This window comes from Pogoniulus pusillus, chromosome 2, assembly GCF_015220805.1.
Source record: "Pogoniulus pusillus isolate bPogPus1 chromosome 2, bPogPus1.pri, whole genome shotgun sequence".
In the NCBI taxonomy this organism is placed as follows: domain Eukaryota; kingdom Metazoa; phylum Chordata; class Aves; order Piciformes; family Lybiidae; genus Pogoniulus; species Pogoniulus pusillus.
The window spans coordinates 47875010-47886210 of NC_087265.1; the positions used below are offsets into that span (position 1 = coordinate 47875010).

An 11201-nucleotide genomic window follows, 5' to 3' on the forward strand; every position below is an offset into this window, starting at 1 on the left:
CTCTATGAGGAGAGGCTGAGGGAGCTGGGGTTGTTTAGCCTGGAGAAGAGGAGGCTCAAGGGTGACCTCATTGCTGTCTACAACTACCTGAAGGGAGGCTGTAGCCAGGTGGGGTTGGGCTCTGCTCCCAGACAACCAGCAATAGAACAAGGGGACACAGTCTCAGGTTGTGCCAGGGGAAGTATAGGCTGGATATTAGGAGGAAGTTCTTCACAGAGTGATTTGCCATTGGAATGGGCTGCCCAGGGATGTGGTGGAGTCGCCACCCCTGGAGGTGTCCAAGAAAAGCTGGATGAGGCAATTAGTGCCGTGGTCTAGATGACTGGATAGGGCTGGGTGCTAGGTTGGGCTGGATGAGCTTGGAGGTCTCTTCCAACCTGGCTGATTCTATGATTCTATATTTACAGCTTAGCACAATATACAAGCAGATACTTACAATCTATACAGCTATACCTGGAGGTGCTCAAGAAAAGCCTGGATGAGACACTTAGTGTCATGATCTGGTTGATTGGACAGGGCTGGGTGATAGGACGGACTGCATGATCTTGAAGGTCTCTTCCAGCCTGGTTGATTCTATGATTCCATATGCAGAACTATACAAGTTAAAAATAATACAGAAGCACAGCAGCCCTCCCAGAAACCAGAGTCCCCAGGAGGGGCTCTCAAGCACCCTTTCAACTTCTTTCCACCCCTTGACATTATCCCAGACTTTGCCTTACGTGCAAGGTGAATTTGCAGGATTGGCCAGGAAGGTTAGAAAGCAGAAGGATTAGTTGCACAGAAGTAGCCCAAGGAGAAAAAGCATAGTCTCCCAGAGACCCACACCAACTGTCTTATCTATCTTCATGTTCTTGTTTTTATCCATCTCAGCAAGCCTATGAGTGCAGCAGACATCACCACTGTTTCCTTTTCCCAGCCTATCATCTAATTCTTCTCACTAAAATATTCCAGCTAGCCTCAAACTAGCACAACGTGAAATTGGATTTGCAGACTAGAACCCAAGGGCTTCCATGCTATTTGAGAGAAGAATCAAGCAGGTTGAAAGAGACCTCCAAGCTCAGCCAGCCCAACCTAGCACCCAGCCCTGGCCAATCAACCAGATCATGGCACTAAGTGCCTCATGCAGGCTTTGCTTGAACACGTCCTGGGGCAACAACTCCACTATCTTCTATGACTCATGTATAGAGTCACAGAATCAGCCAGGTTGGGAGAGACCTCCAAGCTCATCCAGTCCAACCTATCCCCTAGCCCTATCCAATCAACCCAGACCATGGCACTAAGTGCCTCAGCCAGGCTTTGCTTCAACACCTCCAGGGATGAGGACTCCACCACCTCCCTGGGCAGCCCATTCCAATGCCAATCACTCTCTGTGCCAACAACTTCCTCATAACATCCAGCCTAGACCTCCCACAGCACCTCCTGTGCATCAACCATTTATTTCTTGTACAAACAGCTTTATGCAAAACAATTTAATCTCCTTCAAGCAGCACAAGTAAAACATCTTGCTTCTACTGCTGCCTCGGTTGTACAACTCATCAGAATGGTGGCCTCATAAAACCAGATGAACCTCAGTACAAAATAAAACCATCCCAGCATAGCTGCTACAGCAAAACTGAGGACTCACAGGGAAAAAAAATTAGCATTTGTATTACTGTTCTCAGGCATATGAATTAATAAGGTCACAGTGTCTGCTCAAGCCTTACACATGTACAGATTCATAGTCCACATTCAGTGAAGCTTGACTGAACTAGAAAAAAACCTCCCTCAACTGTGTCAAAGTAGGGCATAGTCTGGGATGAAATCCGTGGGTAGCAGTATGTCATGTATGTGGGTGATAAACTGGCAGTGCTGAAGTGCCTTCTGTTCACAGAGCATGCCAAATTGATGCAGCTTTCCTGCCATGGTGCATGCTCTATGCCAGGGTGCACGGAAAGAAAAGCACCCAAAGATGTGTCTGGCATAAGGGCTGGCCACTTTCAAGCAGGATGACTCTCAGCTGACCACCCATGCTTGTGTGACGTGAGCTCTTGTGGGACTCAAGTCAGCTCTAAGTGAGCAGTGCTCAGTAGAAATTGAAGCTGGAGGCTGAGTTAGGTTTTGTGTCATGCATGGCCCTGGTTTCGCTTGCTGAGCACCAAGGCAGTGTAAATGGCATTGCTGGTTCATGACAGTGTTGTGGTTATGATTTAGGGTTGAGGCTCATTTCTCTCCTAGACTTCCTCACCACTACTGTATGCCTGCTGACACTGCATCTGAGATGAGAAGTTACTCTCTGGCACGTAATTCTTCAGGCTGGAGCAGAGGAGGCTCCCAGGGGACCTTCTGGTGGCCTTCCAGCATCTGAAGGGGGTTACAGAAAAGCTGGGGAGGGACTTTTGAGGCTGTCAGGGAGTGACAGGACTGGGGGGAATGGAGCAAAGCTGGAGGTGGGAAGAGTCAGAGTGGAGGTGAGGAGGAAGTTGTTGAGCATGAGAGTGGTGAGAGGCTGGAATGGGTTGCCCAGGGAGGTGGTTGAGGGCCCCTGCATGGAGGTGTCTAAGGCCAGGCTGGCTGAGGCTGTGTGCAGCCTGCTCTAGGGTAGGGTGTCCCTGGGCATGGCAGGGGTTTGGAACTGGCTGCTCCTTGTGGTCCCTTCCAACCCTGACTGCTTCCCTGAAACACCTTTTATTTATTGTTGAAGTTAAATTTTCTCTTTTAACTTCCAAATCAAAGTGAGACTGTTTTGTCTGGGACTGTTCACCTTTCCCTCTCTACCTCTAATTCCCTTTCTTTGGAAAAAAAAAAAGGAGTGGAGAGGGAAATGCATCCTAGAAATTGTTATTGGTTCTATTACCTATATTTGAGTCTCTGTGATATTTAAACTAGAACAGAGACACCTTGCTAGAACGTGGGGCAAGGCAAGCCAAAAGAGACAGAAGGTTGGGAATACCTGGGTGGTGTAGCTGAGACAGCTGAAAGCCCAGGTCAGAGAAGGTGGAGAGCAATGCTGAAGAAGCTGAGAAGAATAATGGTAGCTTGAGAAACATGGCAAATATGACAAAACCACCAACACTGAATCTGTCTCCATGAGATAGAGGTTATCCCATTACCCTCTTCCACTCTTTGCTATCTCCAGAGCTAGTGATAAGGTCACAGGCTCACAGGATATTAGAGGGTGGAAGGGAACCAAGGAGATCATTGAGTCCAACCCCCTTGCCAGAGCAGGACAATCCTAACACAGATCACAGAGGAACACATCCAGACAGGCCTTGAAAGGCTCCAGAGAAGGAGACTCCACAGCCTCTCTGGGCAGCCTGTGTCAGTGTTCTGGGACCCTTACAGTCAAGAAGTTCCCCCTTGTGTTGAGGCAGAACCTCCTGTGCTGCAGCTTACACCCATTGCTCCTTGTCCTATCCCAGGGAGCAGTGAGCAGAGCCTGTGCCCCCCTCCTGGCCAGCCTACATCCCACACTTCCTCAGCTTGCTCACTAAAATGTCATGGGAGACTGTGTCAAAAACCTTGCTAAGGTCAAGGTAGACTACATCCAGTGGTCATCTCTATCCTCTGAAGATAAACATATTAGAATCATAGAATCAGCCAGGTTGGAAGAGACCTCCAAGCTCATCCAGTCCAACCTAGCACCCAGCCCCAGCCAATCAACCAGACCATGGCACCAAGTGCCTCATCCAGGCTTTCCTTGAACACCCCCAGGGATGGTGACTCCATGGATATATATTCCCATGGATATATCTAACTCAATGCCACAGGAGATGGCCATGGGTTTTCTTGCAATGTTTTGTTGCAGTTCCCTACCCTGTTTTTCAAGCAGTCTGTCCTTCAAACTGCTGCTCAGCATCTCAGCACTTCAATCTGGCTGAAGCTATTTATGGAGATCCAGCAAGAAACGTTTTACATCAAAAATGTTCAGCTAGGAATTACATTCCTTGTTTCCTCTTTCCATGCATAAACTCTGGATTTAGCAAAATCCACACTGAATTTATAGTAAGACTTTCAGAGGCTTCTAAAGGAACTGAATCAGATTCTGTGTTTTTAAAGAAAGCCCTGTGAGGAGAGGCTGAGGGAGCTGGGGGTGTGCAGCCTGCAGCAGAGGAGGCTCAGGGCAGAGCTCATTGCTGTCTGCAGCTGCCAGAAGGGAGGCTGTAGCCAGGTGGGGTTGGGCTCTGCTGCCAGGCAACCAGCAACAGAACAAGGGGACAGAGTCTCAAGTTGTGCCAGGGTAGGTCTAGTCTGGATGTTAGGAGGAAGTTGTTGTCAGAGAGAGTGATTGGCATTGGAATGGGCTGCCCAGGGAGGTGCTGGAGTTGCTGTCCCTGGAGATGTTGAAGCCAAGCCTGGCTGGGGCACTTAGTGCCATGGTCTGGTTGATTGGCCAGGGGTGGAGGTCTCTTCCAACCTGGCTGATTCTATGATAATTGTTTCAGTCATTCCACCTTCAAATAAAGTAAATAATTTCCCCATTGTGCTAGTTTGAGCCTAGCTGGAATATTTTGGTGAGAAGAATTAGGTGCTAGGCTGTGAATAGGAAACAGAGGTGATGTCTGCTGCACTCATAGGCTTGCTGAGATGCATGAAAACAAGAACATAAATATAGACAACAGAGTTGCTCTCTGGCTTTGGCTGCCTCCCTTCTCTCCCTAACCTGCTAACTAATCCATCTGCTTCCTAACCCCCCTGGCTGATTCTCCAAACTCATCTTGAACATAAGACAAAGTCTGGGATAAGGTAGAGGGGTGGGAGAAGGTGGAAGGGTGGTTGGGAGCCCCTCCTGGGCACTCTGGTTTCTGGGAGGGCTGCTGTGCTTCTGTATTACCTTTAACTTGTCTATTTCTGTCTCTAGCTGTACAGATTGTCAATAGCTGCTTGTGTATTATGCTAAGCTGTGGATATAAAACTTCATTCCTGAATTTTCAGTTCTGCTTAGTCCAGTCTGGGTGATTTTTCTTAAGTGTAGTGAGGTGGGGGGGCAGTTAACACCCAAACCATCACACCCATAAATTGCATTAGTATAATTAGGACCTTAATAATTCTTGAGGGATGTAATGATATTCAAGAGACATCTGTGGAGACACCTGAAAAGTGTCTTAATGCATTATTCAGCAGACTTTGAACAAAAGAAGATGTATAGGAGGTGCCCCAGCTTGATCTCTCTGAAGCCTATCTCAGATATTGTTCATCCCATAGGCATTCCTTCCACTGATATTTAGGATGAGCTCAGCTCAGAATATTTATGTCTGAAAATGAATGTTCTGTGTGAGTAACCTCAAGTCTTTGATAGACCTACGTGAATAATGCTGCCTGGGGTTCTGTTTGTTAGCTAATAAGCTGGGGAAGGAAAGAGGACAAGAAAGAGCACATCCACAATAGCTTTGTTCAGGTGGGTTTGGGATCTTTGGTGTTTTGTTGCTGGGGGTTATTTTTTGCTGTTTGGTTGGGTTTGGCTGGCAGTGCCTGTGATGTTTCTGAGCAGCACTGCATCCATGGCACAAGACCTTTTGTTTAGCTTCTCTTTTAAAATGCAGGCTCATCCACCCTGCCTTTTAGGTTGCTGCTGTGTGACAGGCACAGATTGATGGGCTGCTGAACTCTTTCCTGCAGGAGCTGTGTGGAATGTCACTTGGCTTCCCAAGGCAAGGCACCAGGAGAATGCAGGGAGAAATGCAAATTGGTGGATGCAACTGTCAGCACTGCAGAGGGTTGGTGCACTCAGTTTTCCTTCTCTCTCTGTGTGCATGGTTAATGGTGGCTTTCTCTTGTAGCCATTTTGTATTTGAAAGTAGTCTTGGGGTTGGCTATTAGGGGTTTTTTTTTGCCATGGAATTATATCAAGGATCATAAAGCACTTCCTGCCTACAGTTCTTCTGTGGTAAGCAGGAATCATGGAGTCATAGAGTCAAGCAGGTTGGAAGAGACCTCCAAGACCATAGAATTATAGACTGGTTAGGGTGGTGGAGCTCCTGTGGAGAGAATCATAGAATCAAGCAGGTTGGAAGAGACCTCCAAGCTCATCCAGTCCAACCTAGCACCCAGCCCTGGCCAATCAACCAGACCATGGCACTAAGTGCCTCAGCCAGGCTTGGCTTCAACACCTCCAGGGATGGCAATTCCACCACCTCCCTGGGCAGCCCATTCCAATGCCAATCACTTGTCCTGGTAGTAGTAGGATCAAACATTCCTGCCCTTTCTTACAGCTTATGACTTTGCTTTGAATGTCCTGGGCTTCACAGGCTATCCAGCAACTGCTGAACCACATTTAGCCATAGATACAACTCCTGCAAACCCACAGGGAGCTAGCAACAGATATTTGCAAGCTTGCCAAGACGTACCCTAATAGCTCAGTCATATCTCAGTGCTTTGAACCAGGCAGTTAGTGGGCAGGAAGCTGCTGGTTTCATGGACATGTTACGAAAGAGAAAGAAATGAGAGCCTGGGACATTGCTGTCACAGAATCAGGCAGATTGGAAGAGACTTCCAAGCTCATCCAGCCCAACCTAGCACCCAGCCCTGCCCAATCAACCAGACCATGGCACTAAGTGCCTCAGCCAGGCTTTGCTTCAACACCTCCAGGGACAGCGACTCCAGCACCTCCCTGGGCAGCCCATTCCAATGCCAATCACTCTCTCTGACAACAACTTCCTCCTAACATCCAGCCTAGACCTGCCCTGGCACAGCTTGAGACTGTGTCCCCTTGTTCTGTTGCTGCTTGCCTGGCAGAAGAGCCCAACCCAGGCACTTCCATTTCCCTGACATTCACACTCCCCTAGATCACCAAGATGCAGCAGAAGCTCAGTGCAGATTGATTACACCTGGAGCAGTCCCTCAGGAACAGAAGTGAAAAGTCAGAAACAAAACAAAGTTTGGGTTGGACAACATTTGTGACACTTGGTGGAAACTGACAGTATTGCTGTTTTCATCTTTCACTCCTTACCACCCACAGTTGAGGCTGTGACAAAGAATCATAGAATCAAGCAGGTTGGAAGAGACCTCCAAGCTCATCCAGCCCAACCTAGCACCCAGCTCTGTCCAGTCAACCAGACCATGGCACCAAGTGCCCCAGCCAGGCTTGGCTTCAGCACCTCCAGGCATGGTGACTCCACCACCTCCCTGATGGATGCCACCAGCCTCTCATGGTATGAGATGCTAAAGTCCATGTTATCTGAGCAATTCTATCCCCCCTCCCCCCATTTCTCTGCAGATTACCCAGAGGTTAAATCCATTCCCTGCTCTTTGCAGGGGGACAACGACTGCATAACCACGTTTCTGCTGGCTCTGGATGAGCAGGGAAGGACAGTCATTCACAGCATAAACCAGCAAGGTAGGCACTGAATGTTGCTTTTCCTAGGTGAAATCTGGTTTCAGAATATAGCAGAGTGAGCTGTGTGGAAGTGAGGGTTTTCTTTTCCTGCAGCACTGCACCTCCTTGTGATTGCAGCATTCCTCTGCTCAGTCAGAAGAGCACCTCCTCAAGTGTGGTGGAATCATAGAATCCAGCAGGTTGGCAGAGAAAGGAAGAACATGTTAAGGAATGCAGAGTTGATTACGTGGTGTGTAGTGACCCCACCACAACTCCACAGCTGCCACCTGCTGTTCAGCTCCTGGGCCTTTAAATCACAGTTTCACAGTATCACCAAGGTTGGAAGAGACCTCACAGAGCATCAAGTCCAACCCTTTACCACAGAGCTCAAGGCCAGACCATGGCACCAAGTGCCACGTCCAATCCTGCCTTGAACAGCCCCAGGGACGGCGACTCCACCACCTCCCCGGGCAGCCCATTCCAGTGTCCAATGACTCTCTCAGTGAAGAACTTTCTCCTCACCTCCAGCCTAAATCTCCCCTGGCACAGCCTGAGGCTGTGTCCTCTTGTTCTGGTGCTGGCCACCTGAGAGAAGAGAGCAACCTCCTCCTGGCCACAACCACCCCTCAGGTAGTTGCAGACAGCAATAAGGTCACCCCTGAGCCTCCTCTTCTCCAGGCTAACCAATCCCAGCTCCCTCAGCCTCTCCTCGTAGGGCTGTGCTCAAGGCCTCTCCCCAGCCTCGTTGCCCTTCTCTGCACACGCTCAAGCATCTCAATGTGTGGTGCTGCATGGGAATGTGTACTGAGCTGAGCCCTCCAGAAATTGATTTCATTTACAGAAATAAAGGCAAGGTGGCAGTGGGAGCCAGAGTGTTAAAGCACTGCTCAAACCAGACTCCTCTGAATTAGTGAAGTGATGACAACAGATACAAAAGTAAAGCGAAGCACAACCATGTGAGGCACAAAGTCTGAAATGACTTCTTCAATGTCCTTAAACCATGTTTCAGTAGAAGAGTTTGCAAAATAGTAGTGTTCACAGGATTTCATGAGCTGTCATAGAACCCACCAGGTTAAAAGAGACCTCCAAGCTCATCCAGCCCAACCTAGCACCCAGCCCTGCCCAGTCAACCAGACCATGGCACTAAGAGTCTCATCCAGGCTTGGCTTCAACACCTCCTAACATCCAGCCCAGACCTCCCCTGCCACAGCTTCAGACTGTGTCCCCTTGTTCTGTTGCTGCTTGCCTGGCAGCAGAGCCCAACCCCACCTGGCTACATCCTCCCTTCAGGCAGCTGCAGACAGCAATGAGCTCTGCCCTGAGCCTCCTCTTCTGTAGGCTGCACACCCCCAGCTCCCTCAGCCTCTCCTCACAGGGCTGTGCTCCAGGCGCCTCCTCAGCCTTGCTGCCCTTCTCTGGACATCTTCCAGCACCTCAACATCTCTCTTCATTTGAGGAGCCCAGAACTGGACACAGCACTCAAGGGGTGGCCTGAGCAGTGCTGAGCACAGGGGCAGAAGAACACTTTCATGCTCAACAACTTCCTCCTCACCTCCACTCTGACTCTCCCCACCTCCAGCTTTGCTCCATTTCCCCCACTCCTGTCACTCCCTGACAGCCTAAAAAGTCTCTCAGCCTTTTTGTAGTCCCCTTCAGATTCTGGAAGGCCACAAGAAGGTCACCTGGGAGCCTCCTCTTCTGCAGCCTGCACAGCCCCCCATGGCAGGGGGGTGGCAGTGAATGATATTGATGGTCCCTTCCAACCCATGCCATTCTGTGACTCTATGAATCTGCTGTGCTGTTTAATCAACTTAATTGATTGCCTATCCACAGTCCTATTTGGTTTTGCTCCCACAGACTGCCTGCAGCTGCCAAATATCCTGATGATAACAGTGGGTGTCACACTTGCTGTGCTCCTCATTGGCCTCGTGTTGCTTTGCATCTGGAAGTTACTGGTGTCAGTTCAAGACCAGAAAGAGGTGGCCAAGTTTGAAGCAGAAAAATCCAAAGTGAAATGGCAAACGGTAAGTTAAATGAGGTCCTTAATTGGGTTGCTGCTTGGTTGGTTGCATGGTGCACAGCTGCCTTTGAAATCTCCTGTCGTGGGTTTCTGCTTTCAAACTGAGGATGCTCAGAGGCTGCAGCAGCTCTGCTGTGAGCACAGACTGAAAGAGTTGGGGCTGTTGAGTCTGGAGCAGAGGAGGCTCCCAGGTGACCTTCTTGTGGCCTTCCAGGATCTGAAGGGGGCCTACAAAAAAAGCTGGGGAGGGACCTTTGAGGCTGTGAGGGAGTGGCAGGAGTGGGGGGAATGGAGCAAAGCTGGAGGTGGGGAGAGTCAGAGTGGAGGTGAGGAGGAAGTTGTTGAGCAGGAGAGTGGTGAGAGGCTGGAATGGGTTGCCCAGGGAGGTGGTTGAGGCCCCATGGCTGGAGGTGGTTGAGGCCAGGCTGGCTGAGGCTGTGTGCAGCCTGCTCTAGGGTAGGGTGTCCCTGGGCATGGCAGGGGGGTTGGAACTGGCTGCTCCTTGTGGTGCCTTCCAGCCCTGCCTGATGCTATGCTTCTATCTATCTGTTGGAGCTGAAACGATAGCAAGAGCAGTTAAAGAATTCTGACTCCCTTTGCTTCTGTTGCTTTTATTTTTGCTGTTGTTTTTGTTTTCAGGAAACAAATCCACTGTACAGAGGCTCAACAACTACCTTTAAAAACGTGACCTACAAGAACCAAGACAAGCAAAAAGGGGTCATGACTGCAGATCTCTATTAGCACTTCCAACACCACAGACCTAGTTTTACTGGCAAGAACCCTTGGAAGCCTTGTTTCTCCTCAGCTGATTATGTGACACCTGTCTCCTTGTTTGTAGTGCTATAGTCATTCTGCTAGAGAAAATATGCCCTGAGATGGGAAAACATGTTAGTGGGGGAGGTTGGTAGGAATGTTGAGAGCCCCTCACCTGAAAATATCACCACAACTACTTTTAATCTTAGCTCTGAGGATTGAGAATGATCATATAGAAAGCTACTTTTGTGGCAGTAGGTACCAGCAGTGTGTTGCATACTACTGTGCTCAAACACAGCATGCCACCTCTCTGTGTTTAGGAATGTTCTTGTACCAGTCATAGAATCATGGAATCAACCAGGTTGGAAGAGACCTCCAAGCTCATCCAGCCCAACCTAGCACCCAGCCCTGCCCAATTAACCAGACCATGGCACTAAGTGCCTCATCCAGGCTTGGCTTCAACACCTCCAGGGACAGCAACTCCAGCACCTCCCTGGGCAGCCCATTCCAATGCCAATCACTCTCTCTGCCAACAACTTCCTCCTAACATCCAGACTAGACCTCCCCTGGCACAGCTTCAGGCTGTGTCCCCTTGTTCTGTTGCTGCTTGCCTGGCAGCAGAGCCCAACCCCACCTGGCTACAGCCTCCCTTCAGGGAGCTGCAGGCAGCAATGAGCTCTGCCCTGAGCCTCCTCTTCTGCAGGCTGCACACCTCCAGCTCCCTCAGCCTCTCCTCACAGGGCTGTGCTCCAGGCTTGCTGCCCTTCTCCAAACACCTTCCAGCACCTCAACATCTCTCTTGAATTGAGGAGCCCAGAACTGGACACAGCACTCAAGGTGTGGCCTGAGCAGTGCTGAGCACAGGGGCAGAATAACCTCCCTTGTCCTGGCCACACTGTTCCTGAGCCAGCCCAGGATGCCATTGGCTCTCTTGGCCACCTGGGCACATTGCTGCCTCATCTTCAGCTACTATCTATCAGTACCCCCAGGTCCCTTTCCTTCTGGCTGCTTTCCAGCCACTCTGTCCCCAGCCTGTACTGCTGCTTGGGGTTGTTGTGGCCGAAGTGCAGAACCCTGCACTTGGCCTTGTTCAGTCTCACCCCATTGGCCTCTGCCCACCCATGCAGCCTGTCCAGG

General features: G+C 49.9%; 1 protein-coding gene across 3 annotated transcripts in view; it reads left to right on the top strand.

Annotated features, from left to right (window-relative positions):
• Positions 1 to 10321, top strand: part of ITGB6 (integrin subunit beta 6) — a 31173-nt gene extending 20852 nt beyond the window's left edge. For 2 of the 3 annotated variants that reach the window (XM_064167568.1, XM_064167576.1), the window contains 4 exons: positions 5596 to 5693; positions 7193 to 7312; positions 9149 to 9315; positions 9951 to 10321. In XM_064167568.1, coding sequence (XP_064023638.1) covers positions 5596 to 5693; positions 7193 to 7312; positions 9149 to 9315; positions 9951 to 10052 — 487 coding nt within the window. In that variant the 3' untranslated portion in view covers positions 10053 to 10321. The remainder of the gene's footprint in view (positions 1 to 5595; positions 5694 to 7192; positions 7313 to 9148; positions 9316 to 9950) is intronic. The other variant, XM_064167583.1, reaches the window with a different exon arrangement.
• Positions 10322 to 11201: the final 880 nt, after the last annotated feature.